The sequence below is a fragment of the Mobula birostris genome, chromosome 8 (genome assembly GCF_030028105.1).
Source record: "Mobula birostris isolate sMobBir1 chromosome 8, sMobBir1.hap1, whole genome shotgun sequence".
In the NCBI taxonomy this organism is placed as follows: domain Eukaryota; kingdom Metazoa; phylum Chordata; class Chondrichthyes; order Myliobatiformes; family Myliobatidae; genus Mobula; species Mobula birostris.
The window spans coordinates 58,114,094-58,141,553 of NC_092377.1; the positions used below are offsets into that span (position 1 = coordinate 58,114,094).

At 38.8% G+C, this 27,460-nt stretch overlaps 1 protein-coding gene across 15 annotated transcripts in view; it reads right to left on the bottom strand.

Moving 5' to 3' along the window:
* The window catches only part of LOC140201331 (girdin-like), a 279,872-nt gene that overhangs the window by 251,776 nt on the left and 636 nt on the right, over nt 1-27,460 (bottom strand). For all 15 annotated transcript variants that reach the window (XM_072265254.1, XM_072265249.1, XM_072265248.1 and 12 more), the window contains exons 2-3: nt 27,325-27,425; nt 2,701-2,809 (exon numbers count right to left, since the gene is read on the bottom strand). In XM_072265254.1, the coding sequence (XP_072121355.1) occupies nt 2,701-2,809; nt 27,325-27,425 (210 nt within the window). The remainder of the gene's footprint in view (nt 1-2,700; nt 2,810-27,324; nt 27,426-27,460) is intronic.

Here is a 27,460-nt window from a genome sequence, read left to right on the forward strand (position 1 = left end):
TGTCGGCAGAAATTGTAGGAATGTTTAGTTGGTCTAAAAAATTGTTCATCAGTGTTATCCTTAGAAGATTCAGAACTACAGTGTTTAGAAAAAAATTCTCTTTTAGTATCATTTATTTCTAAATAATCAGTTGCCCTATCACAATTAGCTTTGCATATTTCTTTAATCTGCTGTTTAGCTATAAAAGTTTTAATTTGATCAGACAATAATTTACCCGTTTTATCTCCATGAATATAAAATTGATTTTTATCTTTTAGGAGTTGGGTTTCAAATAGATAGGTTAAAAGGAGACCATATTTAGTTTCAACACGTCTTTTATATAAGGCAGGTTCTGGAGCAAAGGCATACTCTTGGTCTAATTGTTTCAGCTGATTAGCTAAATCACTTCTCTCTTTATTAGCTTTTTTCTTAATACTTGCAGTATAAGAAATAATTTGTCCTCTAATATACGCCTTAAAGGCATGCCATCTGATAAGTCTAGAAGTCTCCTCTAACGTATTCTCTTCAAAAAAGAGTAATTTGTCTCTCCATAAACTTTAAAAAATCTTTATCAGATAACAAAGTTAAATTAAAGCCCGAAAACCTATTTGTTTGAAGAAGACCAGGGAGATTTAAAGATAGGAGCACAGGAGTGTGATCTGAGACAGCAATCTCTTTATATTCACGGGATTGAACTAATGGAATCATTTGGCTATCAATGAAAAATAATCAATCCTGGAATGTGTATGATGGACTTGAGAGAGAAAAATGAATATTCCTTGTCTACTGGACGAAAAAAACCGCCAAGCATTAACAATACATTTCATTAAAAAAGATTTAATAAACACAGCCGATTTATTTGGTAGCATTAGTTTAGAAGATGAACGATCTAAAGCTGGATTTAAGCAACAATTAAAGTCTCCACCCATCACCAATGAGTACAGACTTAGATCTGGCAAAAATGAAAAAAGTGCTCAAAGAAACCTGGGTCATCTATATTCGGAGCATACACATTGGCAAATATCATTAGCTTGTTATTTAGTTTCCCTGATACTATAACAAAACACCCATTAGTATCAGAAATTACTTTATGTTGAAGAAAGGGAACTTTATTATCTGTAAGGATCAAAACTCCTCTGGCTTTGGTCTGAAACAAAGGATGGAAATGAGACTCCCTTCATCGATTAAAAAAAGCATGAATTGTCACACTTACATACATGGGTTTCTTGAAGAAAAACAATTGGAACCTTAAGTTTTTTAATATAGGCAAAAATCTTATTTCTTTTCACAGGGTTATTTAGCCCTTTCACGTTAAAACTAAATAAATTAATACTTTGATCCATTTTAAAACTATTTATAAGAAAGGTTAAAGTAGCAAACAGAGAAATGTATATTAAACCCAAATAATATACCTTGAGATATATTAACTGAGCAACAGAATTGACTAGGTTCCCAAATCAGCTTCAAGAAAAAAAAACTCCCCATCTCCCTCCCTCCTCCCAAAGAGAGAAAACCGGTCAAAGAACAACCGCTATCTATCCCCACTGAAAACATCCCCTTAGAAAGCCTGTTGGAACCGCTCCAGAAAATTCAAGGTTATTTACTGTTCCAACCAAGACTGAATAATATACAGTAAAAAAAAAAACAAGCTTAGACAGGTTTATCAAACAGAAAGAGCAATCATTCATACTGAAAAATATTAAACAGTCATTTTTTTAATATATAGTATTTGCTTTTGCAAGATTTTTTTTGAGTCATTTTTTGAGTCTAAAAATTCTTGCGCCTGCTCCTTCATTCAAAACCATTTAAAGATCCATCTTCCATTGTGATTCTCAGTTGAGCCAGAAAACGAAGAGAAGGCTTAAAATTTTGGCTGTATAGCTCCGCCTTAACTTTTTTTAAACTTAGCACATTCTGCTATAACTTCTGATGAAAAATCTTCAACAATACGAATCTTCTGACCTTGGTAGTCAATCATACATTTTCCCACGGGCATCACAAATCAGACGGTCCTTTACTTGAAATTCATGGAAACATAAAATGACTGATCTTGGTTTTGATTTCGAAGTTGATCCACAGCTAGGTGATCTGTGAGCACGATCAATCAAAGGCAGAGATTTTATAATATCAGGGAATAATTCCATCAAAAGGTTTGCAAAGAATTCTTTAGGATTATCTCCTTCCGTTTTCTCTTTAAGTCCCAAGATTCGTAAGTTGTTTCTCCTACTTCTGTTTTCCAAATCAATAATCTTCTCAGTATTTCATTGGACTTGGATTGTTTTTCCATACAGCTTTTGCAAGTCATCCATTCTCTCGTCCAGTATAGTAATAACCTCTTCATGTTCCTTTATCTTCTCATCATGCTCGACTAGAATTTCTTGAATATCACCTAATTTCGTACCTATTGTTTAATTTCAGCGCTGATTTGTTGCGAATCAGCCAACGCTTCTTTTCTGAACTGTTGAAACTCCTCAGTAAGCTTTTGAATAGCTTCCAAAGCTGCTTTGGTAGTCATAGTAATATAACCCATCTAACAGTAGCATTTCAAAAGGTTGGAGACAGAAGTATGTTACTCCATCAGCAGCCACCAGGCAAATCCAGTTCAAGTCTTTAGAAGCTTCAAATAACACATTCATTCAAGATATCAAAACTGAAATGAAGAAATTATATTCTAAAAATTAAACAGATTAAGAGCAATGGATTTCTTACATGATCACTTACCTGATAATACGATTTAATATTGTGCACCAAACAGGATAAATTTTGAATTCTGAGTGACACGTCATTGTTTACTTTCTTGTTCAGTCTTTCATTTACTGACTTAGGATTGCTGAAAGACAACCAGCAGGAAAAGTACAATTAAATATTTTGCTGAGAAGATACAAAGCTTTAAATCTGAAAGAATCTCATGAAAACTGATGAAAGCTCAATCAGTCAGAACGAAGTTATTCAATGTTTGTCATAAAGCCCGAGGATTCAGGTGGAACTTAGAAAAGGTATTTCAAACAGAAATTTATCAAAGGTGCATTCAGAGAAGCATGTGAAGATGGAAAAAAATTACATATTAAAGATGTAATGTTGAAATTGTGTAAGGCATTAGTAAGGCCAAATTTGGAGTGTTGTGTACAGTTCTGGTCACTGAATTATAGGAAAGATGTCAATAAAATTGAGAGAGTACAGAGGAGGTTTACTAAAATGTTGCCTGGGTTTCACCTCCTAAGTTACAGAGAAAGGTTGAACAAGTTAGGTCTTTATTCTTTGGAGTGTAGAAGGTTGAGAGGGGACTTGATAGAGGTGTTTAAAATTATGAGGGGGATTGATAGAGTTGATGTGGATAGGCTTTTTCCATTGAGAGTGGGGGAGATTCAAACAAGAGGACATGAGTTGAGAGTTAAAGGGCAAAAGTTTAGGGGTAATATGAGGGGGAACTTCTTTACGCAGAGAGTGGTGGCTGTGTGGAACGAGCTTCCAGCAGAAGTGGTTGAGGCAGGTTCAATGTTGTCATTTAAAGTTAAATTGGATAGATATATGGACAGGAAGGGAATGGAGGGTTAAGGACCGAGTACAGGTCAGTGGGACTAGGTGAGAGTAGGAGTTCAGCACAGACTAGAAGGGCCGAGATGGCCTGTTTCCGTGCTGTAAATGTTATATGGTTATACATAAAGCAAAACATTTTCAAAATATCTATATAAAGTAAAGCCATAGTTTCATATTGATAAAAATATATTTCTATTATTTAACTGTTCCACTTGTATTCTCAAATTTTTAATTTTAACCTTACACATTTTCAATGATCTCGCATCCATAGCTAGTTGCGGTAAGTATCCTAAAGATTTCAACATCTTCGTAGAAAGTGGTCTTCCTTGACTCTATCATTAATGGTCAGACTCTTTTCAATACAACTTTGGTCCATGCTCTAGATTATCTAGCTAAAACAGAAGTCTCTCAGGGGCTACCTTGTCAAAACCTTGAAAACCTTGTCTTAATGTGGTTCAACCCTAATATTTTTAAATTCCAGTGACTATAGGTCTATTTTATTTATGCTCACCTCGCGAGACCAATTCATTTATTTCAGGAATCTATCTAATGTACCTAAGCATCACTAAAGTGAACCATTTGATACACTGCAAGCATATTATTTTGCTTATAAATGTGTCTCTTTAAATCTAAGGTACTAATTTTCAAATAAACATATCTGGGTTAATTATATAGTACATTCAATAACTTGAGAAGGAATCAAAGGATGAGTTTGCTTTTTACTCATGGTCAGAAACAAAAAGGTCTTCTCCAAAGGTCCCCACAAACCAAACTTAGTTAATTAAACTGACTCCGCATTATAAAGAAAAATGGCTAACAGCAATGCATATGTAAAAAGCAATGGGAAAAAGATATAAAGAGCTTTTCCGAGTATATAAATAGGAAGGAACTTCAGCATTGTTACTCGATAAAATGTTCCTAGATCTGTATGGTCTGCATTCTTGGGCTTCAAGAAGGTGGCTATAGAGAAGGATGTGTTGATTGTTATTCACCAAAATGGTCTAAGGTTGAAAAACTGCAAATGCAACACCACTACACAAAAAAAGGAGAGAGGTAGAAAGGATGAAATTTAGGCAGTCAGCCTAATATCTACCATTGGGAAAATTGAATCCATTAAGATGGCAACAACAAGACATTTAGAAAATCATAAGAGAAGCAAACTAAATCAATATTATTTTATTAACAAATTTGCTAAACTTTGAGAATGAAACAATTAACGTTAACAAGGATCCAGTGGAGTATTTGCATTTCCAGAAACATATTTGCTGGGGTTTGACATAAGTTGTTACTTATTACAATGCTGATCAAGCTCATGAGGTTATATACAATTTTTATTGTTACATAAATTGAGATACAGTGAAAAGCTTGTCTTGCATACTATACATACAGATCAAATCATTACACAGTATATTGAGGTAGAACAAGTTAATACAATAATAATATTACAATACTGAGTGTAGTGCAGATAAACAAAGTGCAAGATGATAATGAGGTAGATCATGAGGCGAAGAGTCCATCTTATTGTACTAGGGGACCATTTAATACTCTTATAAAAGCAAGGCAGAAGCTGTCCTTGAGCCAGGAGGTATACGCTTTCAGGCTTTTGTATCTTCTGCCTGATGGGAGAGGGGAGGAAAGTGAATGTCCGGGCTGGGTGGTGTCCTTGATTATGCTGGCTGCTTTACTGAGGCAGCGAGTCCATTGAGGAGAGGCTAGTTTCTGTGATGTGCTGAACTGTGTCCACAATTCTCTACAGTTTCTTGAGGTCACATGTAGAGCAGCTGTCATACCAAACAGTTTTACATCCAGATAGGATATTTTTTATGGTGCATAGAAAAATTGGTAAGGTTTGACAGGGACATACCAAGTTTCCTTAGTCTGCTAAGTAGCACAAGCATTGTTGAGTTTCCTTTGCTGTGATATCAGTGTGGTTATTGATGTCCTTGCACCTTGAAGCTCTCAATCTTGTGACAGGAGCATATGCACTGCCATCCACCCCCCCCCGAAATCAATGACCAGTTCTTTTGTTTTGTTGACATTGTTGACTAACATCTTCCATCATCTCCAGGACACAGCTCGGAATTGGATGGGATACTCTCCATTTGTCCAAATGGGTATGGCTCTTCAACTGCTCAGGAAAAAATATTGTATGACTAATTGATTGGCATCTTTTCCTGAAACCTTCAACATTGATTGATAGGTACATAGAGCTTAGACAAATAGAGAGCCATGGGTAAGACCAGGTAGTTCTAAAGTAAGGACATGTTCGGCACAGCTTTGTGGGCTGAAGGGTCTGTATTGTGCTGTAGGTTTTCTATGTTTCTATTCACACCTTCTGCTGTAGCCACACCATTGTCACAGGGTTTACCAATTACAAAATGCATTACAACAACTCTAGAATTTCTTCAACTCACATCAAATTCTCACTCTCTGGCATCTCAAAAGACAATGACACAGTGCATCGAAACTCCACAACCTCCCATTCCCTCTCCAAGACTCATAAATATCCAAATTACAAAAGCCTGGCTTCCACTATTATAAGAAACTTACTAGGTTATGAACATAGTGATTCAGATTGATTTGTTCTACAAGCCACAGAATATAACTTCGGTTTTTAAAAGACTGGTCTTCAGCCTTCAAAAACAAATGTTAAAATCACATGTGCAAAAACATTTATGCTTTTTTTTTAAGAAGAATTTATGTGCTGTGACTGGACAAAATGAATAGAGTCGGGACCATGGAACATTAAAACAAAGAAACAGGCCTTTTGCTCCATTTAATCTGTGCTGAACTGTTAGCTCCAATGACCCATACCTGTCCCTTCATGCCCCTCCCATCCAAGAATTCATCCAAACTACTTTTAAACTTTGCAATCAAACCTGCGTCTACCACTTTTGCTGGCAGCTCATTCCACAATCACGCCACCTTGTGTGAAGTTCCTCCCGAGAACTTTCTAAAATATTTCAGTTAACCTTTGACCTCCAATTCTAGTCTCACTCAACCTCAGTTTAAACTTTTCCACACATATCTGAAAACCAGCATTTGTTTCTATTCATCTCAACAACTGCCTATTATGAATGAAAATTAAATAGGTGAAATTTCTTCACTTGGGATATTGTCAGTCCTTGAAACTCTCTTCAAAGGCCAGTGCATATAGAATCTTCTTAGAAACAATTTTTGAAAACAAGGTGAGAAGTAACCATAAACAGGCAGGCATATGGAGTTGTAGTATCAGCCAGCTCAGGCACTTTCTGTGACTGTTCATGGATGAGTAATGTATTTGCCTTGAAGTCATTATCTGGATAGTTCTCTTCAACCGAGAAAGCTCCATTTTGCAAAATACAGCATTTTTCATCTTATTGTTATAATTAACTAGACAACCCAGTGACCCATTGGGGCACCCTTTGAGAGAAAGGTAGTGCTGCCTGATGTGATGTGCTTTGGAAATTAAAGAAGAAAAACTGTTTAAATTAAAGAAGAAAGACGCGTAGCAAGACAAATATAGCTCCTCCTCGTTTAACGAAGGATACTTTTGATGACAACATTTCTGGTTGATCTGCCACCCTTCAAGAATACTCCAATGTTTTCATTTCTTTTTCCCCGGCTTAAAGCCACATACAGCTGATCATGCTGGAATACCAGTTTCTTCAAATAAATCCACACATTCTCCATCGTTTGGCCTTGTGCCTTATGTAACATAATGTTAAGTTAGCATCTCGCAGGCCTCTTGTCATGTAATGTTAAGAAGTTAGCACCTCGCAGGCCTCTTGTGACCCTGGCCATTTTGTAAGGGTCATAGCGGCTAAGACTTTCAAAAAAGCATAGAAGTATAAGTATTTCTCACAAGATAACTTCAGTCCTTGTTTATAGAACAATTTGTACCATTGTTTAACTGCTGTAAGAAACATAGCGCTTGCTAAATAAGCTAACGAATGCTTGTTTCAAGCATGAGAAACTGAGGGGTAAGCCTTTGTCTGGCTGCTCCCAGACACAAGGGTAGTTGAGCTGTTACACAAATAATTTATGGCTGATAAGTTAAACAATACTCCTCTGTACAGGAACTAAGGTGGTGAACCCATCTGTATCTATGTACGTGACTGCATATGTATAAAAAGCACTGTATTTGTTTCAGAAACCAGAGACCCCCGGAGCAGCCCAAAAGAGTGCTTAAGGAAGGGGTCTCTCTGGTAACTTGCTAATAAAGAGTTAAAGTTACATTCACCGTAATACGTGATGTCTTTGCACCGGGTAGATTGAAAGAAGTTTATGACACTTATGTATAGTCATAGCAAAGCATGACTATATCAGGAACTGGCTCTGCTGAAGAGGGACATCCTCCCCTTCTGATAAATTGAGAGTAATTCTTGGGATCATGACAATGTCATTTTTGAACGCACCAATATTTATCTTTGCTACTTGAGATTGTCGTGTAGTTCTTCCACCATCATTCGCGTTCCACTGCAACCTTGGTGGATCCAAGTTCCTCATTGAAATGATGGGAGATCCCTTCTTCAACTCCAGTTTATGTGGTGGCAATCCAGAGGGTTCCACTGAATTAAGGAATTCTGTTGAGGAATGAGTGGTATTAGCTCCTTCACTTACGGCACTGAAGGAACAGTATTCTTTCAAGATTCCAGGGAAGCGTCTAATGCATGTGCAGTTTATTTTTCACATCATTTCATTGAGAGGAACCAAGATAGAATTCCTTGAGAACGGTTCTGCAGGATTGTCGAATGCCGGGTAGATGAAATCAATGCATTCTTCCATAGTTTTTGTTGGCAGAATCATATCTTCAGGTAATTTGATTTCATCGTTTTCATTTTTCTCAATCTTGTCTTCTCTAACATCCAATAAGAACTCAGAATATCGTCCTTCTTCCTCACTCAATTGCATGTTTCTCTTCAATTGAAACTTGATGAAGCTTCTCAATAAGTAGGATATCTTTTATGCATGAATTCTCCACATCAGCATCATTTCCGCGTTTCACAACTGCTAGAAGCTGACGGAAATCGCTGAACTTTCCCTTCATACAGCAGAAATTTGCAGTTTCTCCAGTGAATAGGAAGGCACGACAGCGAGGGCATACTCTGGTCATCGTACCAACATCAGCAGAAATGTTACGCCATGCAAGTCGTGCATTTTGCCTTGCTCTTTCTCTGTTGAGATATTGTCATTGAAAGCAGCCATTGTTGTCTTCAGCAACTCTCGCAATAATTACGCTTTGCCGCATATTCTCGAGTTGATCTTTCCTTTTCTCCTGTCTCTTTCTCTCTCCTCCTCCTCTCCCTGTTTTTGTCATTCTGGAGACATGCAGCCCTTTCATCCTTCATCTCTTCTACCATTTGTCCTCACTCTTTGATCCTGGAGTCATGCAGCTCTGGCCTCATCCGATTCTTCTCTCCCTCTCCTTGCCACTTCCTGACGACATTTGGCATCATCTCTTGACCATAATGCCCCCCTTCTCTTTCCACATGGCATAATTAGACTGCCCATACTTTTTTTTACCCTAATGCTTGATAGAAGATATGAAGCAGTAACACCAAAGCCTCCAGGATGCTGATTTTTCTTGATGATGTGGTTGGCACTCTCCTAAATGGACATGATAGCCCTGCCCTTTTGCTGCGGTTGATGTTGCTGCTGTGAGCATCGTGAAGCACTGCTGAGGCTGGCCGTGTGCATGCATCGTGGTGTCGCGTTGCGGTTTCCATGGAAGGTGGAATCGGCTCTGTGAGCATCGTGAGGCACTGCTGAAGCTGGCTGTATGCATGCGTCATGGGTGTCGTGTCGTGGTTTCCATTAAAGCTGGAATCGGCTCAGGTTGTGGAAAGCGGGGCCTGTTGATTGACGAGTGAGCAATTTTATACAAATATGTAACCCTGAACTTTGCATGCATTCTGTAAGTTAGCACATTTTAAGTCAATTTAGTCAAAAAAGTGCCGCTGTAACGCACCTTTTGGGTTAATTGGAGGTCACAAACAGACAGAGAGAACATGAGAATTTTAGTAGTATATAGATTCTAGCTCCATTTTGGGATCAACATCTCCAAAGATGGCTCTTGATTTCTCAATATGCAGAACCCCTCAAAAAGCTTTTCATAATGAACAGTTTTGATGTTGGCAACAGCAAGAGGTCAAAATCAAATTTATTGTCACATGCTTAAGTATATTTATGTTCAGGTACAATGGAAAACTTATTTGCGATAGGATCACAGGCACAGAGCATCATATACTGAAAGAAATACTCACAAGAAAGACAAATAAAAACAAACTTTTTGTTTTAAATAGAAAGAACATTGCAAAGTGATCATAATGCAGGTTTCCCCTGCCATCCGAAGGTAGAGCGTTCCTATGAAATGGTTCGTAATCCGGAATGTCGTAAAGTGAAGAAGCAATTACCATTTATTTATATGGGAAAAATTTGTGAGCGTTCGCAGACCCAAAAAATAACCAACCAAATCATGCCAAGTAACACATAAAACCTAAAGTAACAGTAACATATAGTAAAAGCAGGAATGATATGATAAATACACAGCCTATATAAAGTAGAAATACTTTTCCACAATCATTGCCGCACTGTTCTCTGTAGCGAAAATCTTATGCAAGCGCTCTCGGCAGAAACACTCTCTCCAGTAACCTTTAAGCTATGAAGCTGCCAAATCATACCAAATAACACATAAAAATACACAACCTATATAAAGTAGAAATAATGTATGTACAATGTAGTATTACTTACCGGAATTGGGAAGTCAGCGCTGAGCACACTGATGATGGCGTGTTAGGCTGATCCGCGAAGCATGCAGCGGTACAGTGGTAGCCGGGATACACCCAGCACATCTTTAAGAAAAAAGCCGAAATAAACAAGCTAATTAATTAGGTGCCACCCGGCACGTAAATGTCGGCCCAGATCAGAGGTGACGCAATCAGCAATCGTCTCTGATCTGAGCCGACATTTACGTGCCAGGTGGCACCTAATTAATTAGCTTGTTTATTTCAGCTTTTTTCTTAAAGATTGTTGGGTGCGTTCCAGCTACCGCTGTATTCTCTGCAGCAATGTATCGGTCCGCGGCCCGGGGGTTGGGGTGGTGGGACACTGGGGTGTCATCTCATCATCGTCTGTTTCCATCAGGACAGGCAGGTCATCTTCTTCTATGTCTGCCTGCCTCGATGTCGAAGGTCGATGTTCGTCGTCTACTGTGGCTGATGCGGAAGGCATGAAAAGTGACAGTATGCTTGACTGCTTAGCCTCACGCAATTTTCTATAATACAGTTCTTTGTAAGCACTCAAACCATCCTGCAAATTTGCCCTAAACCTACATACCCTTTCAAAATTAAAGTCGTACTTTTCTGTAATCATTGCAGTGAAAATCTCACGCAGTTGCTTCATCTTCAGTTCCTGGACGACTTCACTTTTTGTCCGTTCGCTACTGCATTCGGTTTCGCTCGTTATCCTTTCCTCTTCCAATTGCATCAGCTCTTCATCAATTCTTGGTCATGGGATGCCAAAACCTCTTCAACATCATCTTCGTCAACTTCCACAAGCCAAGCTCACTTTTTCCTTACTTCGTTGACCACGATCAAAACGCATAATTATGTCTAGTTTTATGCTAAGTGTAACACGCTTACGAGCTCTTTTAGGCTTTTCCGATACCTTAGTACTCATCTTGCTAATGGCTGCTCACAGGCACGTGTTTAAGCAATGCCGGCTAGAATGCAGTTCTGGGGGAGGAGCTTGGCCTCTCGGAGTGCACGCTGCTTTTTTCGTAACAGTGAAAACACCTTCTGTTAGCGAAAACAGGTAACTAATGTAGGTCTTTCGTAACAGCGATGTTTCGTAAAGCGAACGTTCGAAAAGCGGGGGACATCTTTGTTGTTAAACAACAGTGATTGGGGTTTTGATGTCTGGTTCAAGAACCATATGATTGAAGTAGCTATTCTTGAATGTGATGCTGATGGTTCCTTGTTCCTCTGTGACCAATTTGCATTGTTTCAATGCCTCTTCATTAAGAGATCCTGCTTATGTGATTCTATTAATTCTTTTGTAAAACCTGGTCTACTGCATCCAACGCAGCTTCATTTATAATTTGGAGACTTTTTTTTTTAATGTAAAAGGCATCATACATGCACACTGACCATAATTACTTCCATATGATAGTCATTGTTGTTTGGGCCACATTACCCAGGAGGCAGCTAGGGCAATGCAGCCATTATGTTACATTTCTTCCAAGCTTCCTGAACGATGGGCATGTTTTATTGTCAATTAACTCAATGTCTCATTACAAACTGTAGGTAATAACTTCACCTTGATCCCTGGGATTGGTGTCAGGGGATGAAAGCACTACCTGGTCATTATTAATCAAGTCATCAACGTTAACCTGGTGTCCAAGGGTATTGTCAACTGTTAAGAAGTCCTACTTATCCAGTTTATTCCCTGCACAATATTGTTTGATTAAGAAGGGTGGAAATGTGATATTGTGTCCCAGTATCCCGACTTCATTAGCTCCCATCACTGGCTAATTGGCCTACAAGTGTCTCTTTACAGCCTTCAGGTCACAAAATGCTGCAATAACAAAAGCTTTAAACTTATAGTCACCCTCTGCTTTGCCCACAGTGAGAACAGCAAAGTGATCTCTGGTTTTGTTGAAGCTTGGAGTAGTTTTTTTCCCCATCTTAAAATGAACATGCATAAGAGCATAAGAGCCTCTCTCATCCATGCAAAATATTTGTTCAGGAAAGTTGCCTCCTTCCTTCAAGATTTATTTCACCTCCTTTGGAATAGCTTCTGCTGCCAAAGGTCCTGTATTTGTTTTCTCCTCTGTAAAGTGAATATTATGGAGATCTGCATGCATTGAAACATTCAAACCAGTCTTAGCTGATCGTGAGCAAATCTTACTGTAACAATACCACTTTTAGCTGGATCATCAATAGGGGCATACACCATTGATTCAAATCTTCTGACCACAAACACTTTTCTATTCTCTCCATTATAACATTACAGTCTTTTGTAATGCATGATAGTCTAGTTAGCTAAAATCTTTACAAGACTTTAATACAATTCCAACAACCAATTATATCGATAATCAATTGGTTGTGCTTTATAATTTCTGAATACGTGTGTCAATGGTCTGCATAGATTGCAGTGACTTTCAGAGCATTTGTCAGTAGAGTGGATAGTAAACTTTTTGGATGCAACTGTGCTGCCTATTGCTAACACGTAAATACTCTGTCTTCTGCTGTGTACATACATCTATTGATGCTTCTGGACACATCTTCAGTGATGTTCTTGGAATCATCCGGTGTTTCGGGTCTTTCAACATCATACAACCTCCTCCAGGTGACCCAGCCGGGGCTGATCAGACCCCAGCTTGTGTCCAGATGGCTAGCTACTTATGACTCCATGGCTTCCCTCTTTTGAGCCACAGCCATCTTGAGGCCCTCTCTGCCACATCGGTGGTACTGTGGATGGCTCTCCTCTTCCTCTCTCCCTTGATGCCCAAAATGCTGAAGGCTCTAACTAAAGAATGGGCTACGAATCCCCTACCACCAACCTCCACTGGAAGACACCTCGCTCTCCATCCAGCCTGCTGACAGTTGCTGACCAGTCCTGTGTACTTGGAGAGCTTCCTTTCAAAGGCCTCTTCCAAGCTATCTTCCCATGGGACTGTCAGCTCCAGCCGCACCACTTGCTTAGTTGACTCAGACACTAGGCTTAATGCCCTTGGCATTAAGGATTGCTCACTATAACAAAAGCCTATTCTAAAAGCCAAATGCATTCTATACACACACACACCCATTTCATTGACAAATATGAGCTTTAGTCAAATGATACTAGTATTATTTTCCCAGAATGCATCAATGCAATGACCTAAATTATCGTTTTAGCCTTCTTAACATATTTCCAAATTGAAAAGTTTTTCAAAGATACACATAGGGTAGAGATCACTTTCGAAAGCAATATGGAGGTGAAATGCATTTATATACAAACTTCCCTTTTTTAAAAAAAAAGTAAAAGTACTTAAAACGTTGAAGACAAATGTGTTCATTTGCCTATGAGTACTGATGAGACCTGAAACCAAGAGATAAAAAATGGACACAACATAGATGCTCCAGTAGTGCAGCAGTTAGCACAATGTTATTGAAGCTTAGGCTGTTAGGAATTCAATTCCAGCATCCTCTGTAAGGTGTCTGTACACTCTCCTTATAAATGCATGGGTTTCTCTTGGGTGTTCTGGTTTCCTCCCACAAACTAAAGATGCTCTGGTTAAGTAGGTCAATTGGCCATTGTCTTGGGTTTAGGTTAAGATTAAATAAGTGGGTTGCTGGGTGCTGTGGCTTGTTCCACGTTGTACCTTTAAAAAAAGCCAGAACACGAAGTGAACCTTTATTTAGTAAAAATCAAAAAACCAAAAAAAAAATCTCAGTGCATCAAGAGCATGACTATTTAAACAGTTAACAAGCATACTTGTGGCATTGGTCTTTGTTCCTAACAATCAGCTTAAGTCAGACTGAAATTGGTTGTCAGCCAACCAATAGGCATTGGTTGTCTCAGCTTACCATAACACACCTCTCTTGAAGAAAGTTCAAAGTAAAATTTATTATCAGAGCACATACATGTCACCACATACAACCCTGAGATTCTTTTCTGCACGCATACTTAGCAAATCTATAGAAAAGTAATTAAACAGAGTCTGTAAACATCAAGAACTATAAACAAACTGCAAATGCAGATATAAATAAATAGCAATAAATAATGAGCATGAAATAACAAGAGTCCTTAAATGAGTATAGCTATCCCTTTTCCTCAAAAGCTTGATTATCTGTAGGATTTGAGCCGAGGGTTGAATTGGATTGGATCAATCAGCTTCCACTGACGATCAATCCAACTTCATGGTTGCAGGCTGTCACATTCTCTCCATGATGTTGCTTGTGGCTGTGCTGGTGCTGGCAGCTGGTTCATTCAGGGCAAATCGAACCCTTCCTTGAAGGTATGGAGGCCCAGCTCTGTGTTTATCTGACAAACCTGTTGTGCCTTCAGAAGTATGTGACCACAACTGTTTGACGTGGCAACGCCAGGGATGTCCGTCTATAAATTCGAACAGCACTTTTCTCATTCATTTTACAATCTGACCCAGGGGTCTTGACCATTGCAATACTGTCTGGTCCATGCTACAGATCCAGGCTTGCAGAACCTATGGACTCAGCTTCAGGAATCATCTTGTTCTTTATATTTTTTGCTTATTTTTTCCTCTCTTTTTGTATTTGCAGACACACACACATAGTTTGCTACCTGTCCTGTTGGATGCAGTCTTTCATTGATTCTATTGTGTTCCTTGTATTTATTGTGATAGTCTACAAGAAAATAAATCTCAGGGTTATATATGGTGACATATATTGACTTCCATAATAAACTTAGTTTGAACTTCTCCCATTGACCAAGTTCTGTGTAGCTGTCTTTGTGCACCTGATAATCTGCTGTCTTGGATATTGGACACTGTGACAGCAATGCATCCAACACTGGAGATTTCCCCTCGAAGCCTGGATGCGATATGTTAGTAGAAATGTCTTGAGAACCTCAGCCGATGTTCCTTCCACTCTTGACTCTAGAAGCAAAAGTATGAAGATATCCACAAACTTCTCTGCTTGGTCATTGGATTGTGGATGATATGGGGGTGAGTGCATGTGGATAATTCTGTTTTGGCAGAATACAGCAAACTGTTGTGAACTGAAGGTTGTCAGAAGCAAGCGTTTCTTGCATCCCGAAGCAGCTGAAGATTGCAGCAGCTGTGGAATGGTAGCCTCTGTTGTTGTCAACTTCATTAAGTAATACTTCTGGCTATTTGGAATAGGCTTCAACCAGAACAAAGAGGTACACCCCATTGACTGGGACAGAAAAGTCACTATGTACATGACTCCAAGGTCTGGTACCTTGCAGTCATGGTTGTGGATTGGCTCTATTTGGATTCTTTACTGCCACAGAGCACCGAGTACACTGCTTACATATGGGTGTGTCATCTTCATCTATGCCTGGCCAGTACACAAAGCTTAACGCTAGGGCTTTCATTTGATTTACACCCAGGTGACCACAGTGGAATTGTTTCAGTATTTTTGGTCTAAGTGGAATTACTATAGTCTCCAAACATTGGGCAGGAGTCCATAGTTGAGAGCAATGCACAAACTCGGTAGAAAGGTACAACATCTTCCCCAACTTTGAATGGCTGTTTGTCAGAGGTATCTGTAGATACACTGAAGAAGAGGATCTGCAACAGTTTCTGCTCTGAGCTTGTTGACCATGACTGTAAGAGCTTCAACAGCATCCCATACAACCTGCTGGGTTTCATGATCAATTGAAATGACAGCCATGACTTTGTTTTCAATAACCTGCTAATCCACAAGTCTGAAGAGGGCATCTGCTTGACCAAGTTCATGGGATGATGTGTATCTGATTTCAAAATTGTATGTCAATATCATCATTGCCCACATTTGCAGACAGTTTGCTGTATACATCAGGATGACATTCCTGGACTCAAAGATGGACAACAGTGGCTTATGATCAGTAAGGAGAGTGAAGCATCTGTTATAAAGCATATTGTGAAATTTCTTCCCAGCAAAGATGATTCCCAAGGTTTCCTTTCTGATTTGTCCATAGATCTTTTCTGCATGGTCAGTGATCTGGCTGCATGCAAGACAACTTTTAAGGAACCATCAGGGAAGCTGTGGGATATGACAGCATCCACCCTACAGTTGGAAGCATCTGTTGTGACGACGATTGACAGCTCTGGGTTGAAATGCATCAAGAAAGTCAGATGACTGCATATTCTTCAACTGATCAAAGCCTCATGGCACTGATTGGACTATTTCCATATGGCACTATTATTGAGCAGGGCACTGAGTGGCTCCCTCAACTGGTGCATTGCTGGAAGGACTGATCAATAGTAACTGATCATGCCCAAAATTGATCTTAAGATGCTGACATCTGATTATGGAGGCATCTTTAAGATAGCAATGATGTTTTCCAATTCTAGATTACCATGCTCATCTATGATAAACTTCATAAATATCAGGAGGCTGCATTTTTCTGCCCGAAGTCTTATGGTTTGTTCAAAATGACATAGTTCTGTCTGATCTGTGCCTATCACTAGAGTGTTGTCAAGGTAAGCCGCAACACCATCAATACTACACAGCACGCTGTCCAAAAGCTGTTGCAAAGTTGAAGGTACCGCATTTACCCTGAAAGGCAGATTCGGAGGAAGGAAAACAACCCTCTGTGTTGTAATGGTGAGAAGTTCCTGTGAATTTTCTGCCACTTTTACCTGGAGGTAGGCTTCAGTCAAGTCCAACTTTGTAAAGTAGCAACCCCTTTCAATTTTGTGAAGGGATCTGTCAGTCCTGAAAATGGATACTGGTGTTTTTCCAAAGCTGCATTGTGATCAGTTGAACAGTCTGTGTACAATCCCACAGTACCACTGGCATTCTTGATGACTGTTCGAGCTGCCCAACGTGAACAGCTGACAGCTATGATCACAACAGCTTGCTGCAGGCAATCTAGTTCTCCATGATCGGTAAGGCTGCGACTGATACCAGTCTTTTGGGACAGAAGACTGGCTTTGTGCATGGACAGAGATGAAGTTCTGCTTGCAGTTTGGTGCAGCAACCTAAACCATCCTGAAACACTGTTGGATAGTGGTTTTTACAGTTGTTTTATGACCTGACAAACTGATGGTGGTATAGCGTTGACTGACATGATTTGAAAGGGCAATGTTCTTTGTACAGACCTCAGCCAGAGGGATGCTCCAGAGACCAAGCTTGTCCATTCATTCACTGCAAGTACATTCAGATCTAGATGGCCTGTTAGGTAACACACACACACACACACCATTGACTTGGCTACCATTCAGCTTCACCATGCAATGCAATTTACCAATCGACTGGAGGGTTCTACCAGATGCACTGCAGGCAGAATATTTTGACAGGTGGGGACCCAAGTGCCCAACTTGTGTGTTTGGAGATAATTAAAAACATAGAACATAGAAATCTACAGCACATTACAGGCCTTTCGGCCCACAATGCTGTGCCGACTATGTAACCTACTTTAGAAACAGCCTAGAATTTCCCTAGCGCATAGTTCTCTATTTTTCTAAGCTCTACATACAGACCATAAGACATAGGAGCAGAATCAGGCCATCTGGCCTATCGAGTCTGCTCCGCCATTCAATCATGGCTGATCCTTTTTTAAAAAAATCTCCTCCTCAACCCCAGTTCCCGGCCTTCTCCCCGTAACCTTTGATGCCTATTCCAGTCAAGAACCTATCAATCTCTGCCTTAAATATACCCAACAACCTGGCCTCCACAGCTGCATGTAGCAACAAATTCCACAAATTCACCACCCTTTGGGTAAAGAATTTCTCTGCATCTCTATTTTGAAAGGGCATCCTTTTATCTTGAGGCTGTGCATTCTTGTCCTAGACTCTCCGACCATGGGAAACATCCTTTCCACATTTACTCTGTCTCGGCCTTTCAACAAGATCCCCCCTCATCCTTCTGTATTCCAGCGAGTACAGCCCCAGAGCCATCAAATGTTCTTTATATGGTAATCCTTTCATTCCTTGAATCATCCTTGTGAACCTCCTCTGGACTCTCTCCAATGCCAGCAAATCTTTTCTATGATAAGGGGCCCAAAACTGTTCACAATACTCAAGGTGAGGCCTCACCAGTGCCTTATAAAGCCTCATCATCACATCCTTGCTCTTAAATTCTGAACCTCTTTAAATGAACGTTAACATGGCATTTGCCTTTCTCACCACTGACTCACCTGCAAGTTAACCTGCAGGGTGTTCTGCACAAGGACTCCCAAGTCCCCCTGCATCTCCGATTCCTGGATTTTCTCCCCGTTTAGAAAATAGTCCGTACATTTACCTCTACTACCAAAGTGCATGTCTATGCATTTTCCAGCATTGTATTCTATTTGCCACTTCCTTGCCCATTCTTCTAATCTGTCTAAGTCCTTCTGTATCCTGTTTCCTCAATACTAACTGCCTCTCCCACCTACCTTCATATCATCTGCAAACTTGGCAACAAAGCCATTTACTCCATCATCTAAATTATTTATATACAGCATAAAAAGTAGTCCCAACACCAACCCCTGCGGAACACCATTTGTCACTGGCAGCCAACCAGAAAAGGATCCATTTATTTCCACTTTTTCCTCTTCTACCAATCAGCCAATGCTCCAATCATGTTAGTAACTTCTCTGTAATACCACGGGTTCTTAGCTTGGTAAACAGCCTCATGTGTGGCACCTTGTCAAAGACCAGCTGACAGTCCAAATATATAATAGTCACTGCATCCCCTTTATCTATCCTACTTGCAATCTCCTCAAAGAATTTCAACAGGCTCATCAGGCAAGATTTTCCCTGAAAGAAATCATGCTGACTTTGTACTATCTTGTCCTCTGTCACCAAGCACTCCATCACCTCATCCTTAACAATTGACTCCAACATCTTCCCAACCACTGAGGTCAAGCTAACTGTTCCACAATTTCCTTTCTGCTGCCTTCCTTCTTGCTTTCTTAAAGAAGAGAGTGACATTTGCAATTTTCCAGTCCTCTGGCACCATGCCAGAGTGCAATAATTTCTGAAATATCATTTCTAATGCCACCACAATCTCTAACGCTACCTCTTTCAGAACCCTAGGATGCAGTACATCTGGTCCGGGTGACTTATGTACCTTTAGATCTTTCAGCTTTTTGAGCACCTTCTCTCGTGATAGTAACTGCACTACTTCTCTTTCTTCACACACTACAACATCAAGCATACTGGCTAGTGTCCTCCACAGTGAACTCATTTATTTCATCAGCCATCTCCTTGTTCCTCGTTATTATTTCTCCTGCCTCATTTTCTAGCGGTCCTATATCCACTTTCATTTCTTATTTTTAACATACTTGAAAAAAACTTCTAGTACTCACTTTGATATTATTTGCTAGCTTGCTTTCATATTTCATCTTTTCCCTTCAAATGATTTTTAAGTTGCTCTCTGTAGGTTTTTAAAAACTTCCCAATCCTCTCTCTTCCCACTAATTTTTGTTTTGTTCTATGTCCTTTCCTTTGCTTTTACAATGGCTTTGACTTTCCTTGTCAGCCATGATTGTACTATTTAACCATTTGTGTATTTCTTCATTTTTGGAATACATTTGTCCTGCACCTTCCTCATTTTTCCCAGAAACGCATGCCATTGCTGCTCTGCTGACATCCCTGCCAGCAGCTTCTTCCAATTTACTTGGGCCAACTCCTCTCTCATACCACTGTGATTTCCCTTACTCCACTGAAATACTGCTACATCAGACTTTACTTTCTCCCTATCAAATGTCAAATTGAACTCAAATCATATTGTGATCACTGGTTCCTAAGGGTTCTTTTACATTAAGTTCCCTAATCGCCTCCAGTTCATTACATAACACCCAATCCAGTATAGCTGATCCCCTAGTAAGCTCAGTGCTTTAGAGCAGTTTGTCATTATCTATTAGCACTCAACAAACTCACTCTCTTGTACCTATTCAAGAGGCTCTTAAAAGACCCTATTGTATCCTCTTCCACCACCACCAGCAGTGTATTCCACGCACCCACCACTTTCTATGTGAAAAACTTACCCCTGACATCCCCTCAGTACTCATTTCCAAGCACCCTCAAAGTATGCCCCCTCATGTTAGCCATTTCATCCCTGGGAAAAAGCCTCTGGCTATCCACATGATTAATGCCCCTTATCATCCTATACACCTCTGTTAGGTCACCTCTCATCCTCTGTCGCTTCAAAGAGAAAAAGCGAAGTTCACTCAACCTATTCTCATAAGATACGCCCTCCGATCCAGGCAACATCCTTGTAATCGCCTCTGCACTCTCTCTACAGTATCCATATTCTTCCTGTAGTGAGGCAACCAGAATTGAACACAGTACTCTAAGTGGGATCTGACCAAGGTTTTATATACCTATAACATTACCTCACAGCTCTTGAACTCAATTCCACAGTTGATGAATGCCACCTTACGCCTTCCTAACAAAACTGTCAACCTGCACAATAGCTTTGAGTGTCCTATGGACATGGACCCCAAGATCTCTGAGATCCTCCACACTGCCAAGAGTCTTACCATTGGTAATAATCTGTCTTCAAATTTGACCTACCAAAATGAACCACCTCACACTTATCTGGGTTGAAGAGAAGGAATAATCTAAAGGAAATTATGGATCACAAGTTTGAACATAGCACTGATTTTGTTGTCAAGGAAACTCTAAACCAACAAATAGTATAGCTTTAAAAAAAAAGATTGTGGGGCTAAAAACTTCAATTATGAATTATTATGAGATGGAATGAAAAGAGTAACTTCTCAAGTTTTGTCTAAACTGTTAGAGGGATTTTTTTGCACTTGTTTGTAATATTGACAGATGGAGCTGCCATGGTGGATACTATAGATTTTTCTCACTCTTTTTGTTATTTTACTTTCAGATTTATTAGTTTATAAGCCAGAGTCATTGTAGGAGCTGCCATAATTGGAGCACTTCTTTGAATTTCATTAGAAATTTCCATACTATAACATGTCATAAAACAATTGTCCTATTCATTGAAAAAATAACGGAGTTTGCTTAGCTAGACTTCAAACATCACAGCTTTGTATCTCAATAAATTATAATATGAAATTGATTATCCTGTTCATGAGGCAAACATTTCATACTAAAATTTTCTACCATTGCTTTAACTATTTCTTTATAGGAATAATGAACACTTTATCAAGGAGAAAAGTAATAAATCTGATTTATGGTCTGCCTTGTGTAAACCCTACTAAATTATTTTTACTTAACTACTCAGTTATTTTCCAATTATTGATTTTACCCCTCCAAGAAAAAACTCAGGAAAAATATTTCCTGCCATAGACAAAGCAATCAATAAAATGAAAAACTGAATGAACCAATTTCAATAGTTGCAATGCCTTAGATTTAACTTTTCTAACTTTATGGTCATACCTTAACATTACCATGATTTGTATGCACAGTGGTTCCAAAGGGAACTATTAGCAATCCACTGCCTACTTTGCAAGTCCAGTGACAGATGTTGGTGCATCTGTTATTCTGCTCTATCACTTCACACCATGCGGGAGACCAATAGAGAAGTCCTGCCTTGTATAAATCTATTTCTCTTGTACAGGATCTGACAGTGCAAGATCAGAATCCAAAGATTTCACAAAGATTATAGGTCTGGAGATGTGGGAAATACATGATCCTATTACGTTTATTTTCTTTTTACATGATTTTGAGTGTCACGCAAGACTAGAAGTTCTACAACTAGCTTTGCGTCATGTCAAAGGCCACTTGGACATTGGGAACTACAGCAATACATTGCCTAAAGCAATCTTGCTTCTGTGGCCTCATTACACCTTGCCAGACATCTTTTCACATCTGGCCAGCTAACAGCTAGGCTAAAGAACAGATCCAGCTCAGTATAGCCCAATGACCAAAATTCACTACAAGCCTCCCAACATCAATATGTAATGACTTTAAAACTCAAACAATACAATTTGCATAGTCCATTACATCAAATATATTATCCTTGTGTTATTTGGTTGGGTTTACCCAAATTAAATTTATGAATAGATCTCATGTCATGAAAATGAATAATGCAACTAAGGACAGTTATACAAATGTATTTTGAAAATTATTGCAAAGTTAAAAGGGACAAATAAACATTAAACTGAATAAACACACACAAAATGCTGGAGGAATTTGGCAGGTCAGGCAGCATCTATGGAAATGAATAAACAGTCAACGGTTCAGGCTAAACCCTTTCATTAGGACTCAAAACTGAATATTTTGAAATAAGATAACTGACAACACTGGGAAATATAGGAGGAATGATGTGCTATCCTATCCAACCCCACTGCTCCTTTCCCCAATTCACTAGAATATAGGTATAGTAACAATAGGTATAGCATTTCCTTGTATAGCTGTGACAAAGCTGAAATGTTCCGGCATCTTCTGTTTCTCTTTCCTCATGTGCAGTTTACGATTTTATTTCTCAAATTGCAAAATTTCTAAAAGATTAAATATGGTAAATTTGCAACACTGCCATATAAATTAAACATGCCTTATGTTATTCGCAGGTTTTAAAACTTGATGAATAGCTCTGTGCTGAAATGCTAGATTTTCTATGAAAATACAAATCAGTATTTCATAATATTTGCAGTAATCAGTTAATATTCGGAAGACAGAACATTTTCAAGCATCATATTTACACAACAGAATAGTCCAGTGCCAAAGGCCAACTTAATTGTCACTATCTGGATCTTTTCCAAGACAATAAGCATACTACAGATGAACGGATTTCTTTGTAAATTTGGAACTTAGAATGCTTCACTGACAAGTAGTCTGGCAAAATAGGCCAGCTCCACAAAGTCAATAGGCAGCACAGTGCAGAGAATGACCTTCAGCTATTTGCATTTGAGTAACCTACTTATGACAGCTAACATCAATTTCATCTACAGCAGTTTTTGAAAAAAAAACAGCAAAGGCATCCTTCTCCAGTAGAATGTAGAATTCATTGGCTACAGTAAAAAAAAAATTTGACTAGTGGTTGGCAGGAAATACATTATGATTAACCTCTCTTTTGAACACTTCTAAAAAGTAAACTTTCATGAACAAATGAACCATTGGGAATCACTGACATACTGACCAAAATCCATCAGATCAGAAATTTGATAATAAAATGGGATAGCAGAGCTTGTATCCAGACACCAATCTGACAACAGATATCTGGCCATCTGTCGATAGCTGTATTTGAAACATTGGCACACCAAAAAAAAAAAATCAAATTTAATATAAACCTTTAACATTAAAGGATCTAACAATAAAGTATTATACAATTACAAATCCACAGGACTAACCTTAACCATCTTAACACCTTAAGTTTTAAAACTAGTAAAAACAAATAAGTCTACTTGAAAAAAAAGGAACACCAAGGCAGTCTTAAATAATCACATATTTACAAATAGGCTAACAGCTATTGTTAATTTTACTGCAGTTAATATTCGGGAAAACGTTGTAATATTTAATACTAGGAAGAAATTAATTCTTAAGAAATTGCACAAGAAATAGCTGATATTGAAATGAAACATACCTACAAAAATGTGATGGCCAAAATTTATGTGATACTCTGGAGAAAATTAATTGTCTCCATTCTAAACATTTGTAATAAATATTACCAACATTAATTAACACCAGATCATTTTAAGAAGGTTTTCTCTTATCGTGCCACTTTAAAAAGCAGGGACTTTTTAGATATTTTGTAAAGATGGCAAAAGAACAGTTAATTACTTCTAAGTTAAGTAATGTAATTACAAAACAGTTGCTGAAAAAGCATGCAGAAAACACTTGATAGGAATTGCAGAAGGGATCAGTTGATCAACTGGCTGAAAATAGAATGTTGGCCATCACTTAATAATTTTTGTAAAATGCTATTCAGTTAACACACAGGTTCATTTTATAATGAGACCATAATACAATAAAATTGAGATTGTATATCAGAAACAATTCAGCATTACATCTTTGCAAATGATGCAAGAGAACACTTAAGAAAGGAATCTGTAAGGCTAAAAGAAAGCATGTTGCTCCACCAGGTGAAGGAGAATCCCAAGGAATTATACGATATTAATATATATATATATATATATATATATATACACACACATACACACACAAGGCGAAACAGTATCAACTTCATGGACCCTGTACAGATTATAGAGGAGGTGTTTGCTACCCTGAGGCAAATCAGAGTGGATATAAATCCCCAAATCCCCAGGGTCTGACAAGATGTCCCCTCAGACCCTACAGGAGGCAGAGATATTTAAATCATCCTTAGCAACAGGGGAGGTACCTGAGGATTGGAGGATAGCCAATATTGTTCTGCTGTTTAAAAAAGGCTCTAAACATAAACCAGGAGATTATAGGCCAGTGAGTCTGACATCATTGTTGGAAAGCTACCGGAAGGTTTTCTAAGGGACTGGATATATAAGAATTTGGATAGACATGGACTGAGTAAGGATAGTCAGCTTCGTGTGTGGTTGGTCATGTGTAACCAATCTTATAAAGTTTTGAGGAAGTTACTAGGAAAGTGAATGAAAGCAAGGCAGTGGATGCTATCTACATGGACTTTAGTAAGGCATTAGACAAGGTCCTGCATGGGAGGCTGGTCAAGAAGGTTCAGTCAATCGGCATTCAGGATGAGGTAGCAAGTTGGATTAGATACTGGCTTTGTGGGAGAAGCCAGACAGTGGTAGTAGATGGCTGCCTCTCTGTCTGGAGGCCTGTGGTGTGCTGCAGGGATCAATGCTGGGTCCTTTGTTGTTTGTCATCTATATCAATGATCTGGATGATAATGTGGTTAACTGGATCAGTAAATTTGCCGATGACACCAAGATTAAGGGTGTAGTGGGCAGTGAGGAAGACTAGCAAGGCTTCCAGAGGTATCTAGATCGGCTGAAAATGGCAGATGGAATTTAATACAGACAAGTGTGAAGTTTTGGACTTCAGTAGGACCAGCCAGGGTAGGTCTTACACCATGAACAGTAGAACACTGAGAAAGGTGGTAGAACAAAGGGATCTGGGAATACAGGTCCATAATCCATTGAAAGTGGCATCACAGGTATGTTGAAGTTGTATAAGATGTTAGTGAGCCCTTATTTGGAGTAGTTTGTGCAGTTTTGGTCATCCACCTACAGGAAAGATGTAAACAAGGTTGAAAGAGTACAGAGAAAATGTATAAGGATATTGCTGGGTCTGGAGGACCTGAGTTATAAGGAAAGATTGAATAGATTAGGGCTTTATTCCTTAGAATATATTAGATTTAGAGGAGATTTGATAGAGGTATACAAAATTGAGGGGTCTAGATAGGATAAATGCAAGCAGAGATTTTCTACTGAGGTTGGGTGGGACTTCAACCAGGTCATAGTTTAAGTGTGAAAGGAGAAAAGTTCAGGGAACATTCGAGGAAATTTCTTCAGAGAGTCAGAAGAGCATGGAATGAGCTGTCAGCACAAGTGGTGCACACAAGCTTGATTTCAATGTTTAAGTGAAATTTGGATAGGTACATGGATATAGGGGTATGGAGGGCTATGGTCCTGGTGCAGGTTGATGGGAGTAAGCAGTTTAAATGGTTTTGACATGGAGTAGATGGGCCAAAGGACCCACTTCTCTGCTGTATTTCTCTATAACTATGATCATCAGCTTAGTTAAATACCAAGGATCTCACAGCAATTTCAGACATCTCCATACCAACCATTCCACGCTACCCCCCCACCCCCCCCGGGCAGTAACCCCAGGTCCAAGGAGCTACCAACTTATGCACAATAATATACAAGCAGAACAAAAGCATTTATACGGAAGGGTAGAAACATTTTAGTATTGAGACTAAAGGAAAATAGAAACTCATATCTTAGAGTTGCTACTGTCTGTAAAGAAATACTGTAGATTATTTTAACATTTTATAGTTATTTCGGGATGTTGATGCTTTAGGTTTATCTTGTTTTATCCAAATAGATGCTTGATGCAGAAATTGGAAGAAAAATATCCAAAACAATGAACTCTAATCTTCGATTGCAGCATCAAGTATCAGCAACTTTGCAATCACTAAGAAGCCACAGGAAAGTAATAGGCCAGGTAGCATCTATAGAGGAGAATGAACAATCACTGTTTTGGGCCCAGACCCTCAGGAATCCAGATGAAGATTAGTCATGATTATTGCATAACTACTAAGTGGTATTTGCAATTATGATCTCAATCATCCACTTCACTTTCTCCTGAGAATACTGTGATGGTTCAAGCTGTTCCAAATTGAAGCTGCAATGAAGGCTTGAAAAATTTTCCAAGACATTTGAGAAATATTACCTGTCCAAAAGCAATATATGGCTAAAGCTAGCAATCTGCAATAAAACCAAAAGTATTTTATGTTGATGGCAGACCATCAATCTGAAAATTTTCCCTCTCTGCAGATCCTGCCTAACCAGTTGATTATTTCTATTATTGTTTTGTGTAGTATGCAATTATGATCCCAAATCCATTTTGCCTTAAGATTTAAACACATAGACCAGTTGATAATAATGTCTGACAGAATGAGATAACAGAATTTAAACAAAGCATCTGCTCCAATATTTTCCTTCTACCTAAATTACCAACTTTAAATGTTCCTTTCCATTTAGTCCTCATATTTCACACTCTTTTTCTTGTACTTATAAAACCTCAGCAATAAATAGGTGATAGAAGTCAGACATTTTAACTTGCTCTGGATACACGTTGTGGAGGCAACATTTAAAACATAAAACGGGTAAAAAGTTCAAGAAAATGTCGATTTGCATGCCTTAAGTACCACATTACAAAAAAACAGAAAGCGGCAAAATAATGCATGTGTGCTATCAATTACATGTACAGAAATGCTGCATCACCTTGACTGGATTTTTAAAAAAACTTCACATTAACCAAAATTGTCTTTAGAAATCAAACCGTTCTACAGAATAGGGGAGGAAGGTTAGCGCGGAAAACAACAGTACAATGTACCAAATGAGTCCCTGGTCCTTTGAGGATATCGTTCTTTAAAAAGGATGATGAATGATTTCTCGAGGGAATACCAGTCTCGCCGTGGGGCGTCAAAAGGCTACTGTAAAGGGATTTCAGTTCTGTGGAATATATATTTTTTCATCTTTTTATTTTACGATGTACTTTAATTTTTAATATGGAAAACAGATATATTAAAACGAATTGTCCAAATGCATGTGTTTACTTACATTTGAACCATTATGTTACTAAGAAAGACGCCGTCAACCAACTCCATGTATTCCAAAAGTACTCCTCCATTTGCCGGAGTTAACGCCCCGAAAGTCTTTACCTATAAAGGAGCAGGGATTGAAAATAGCGAACGTT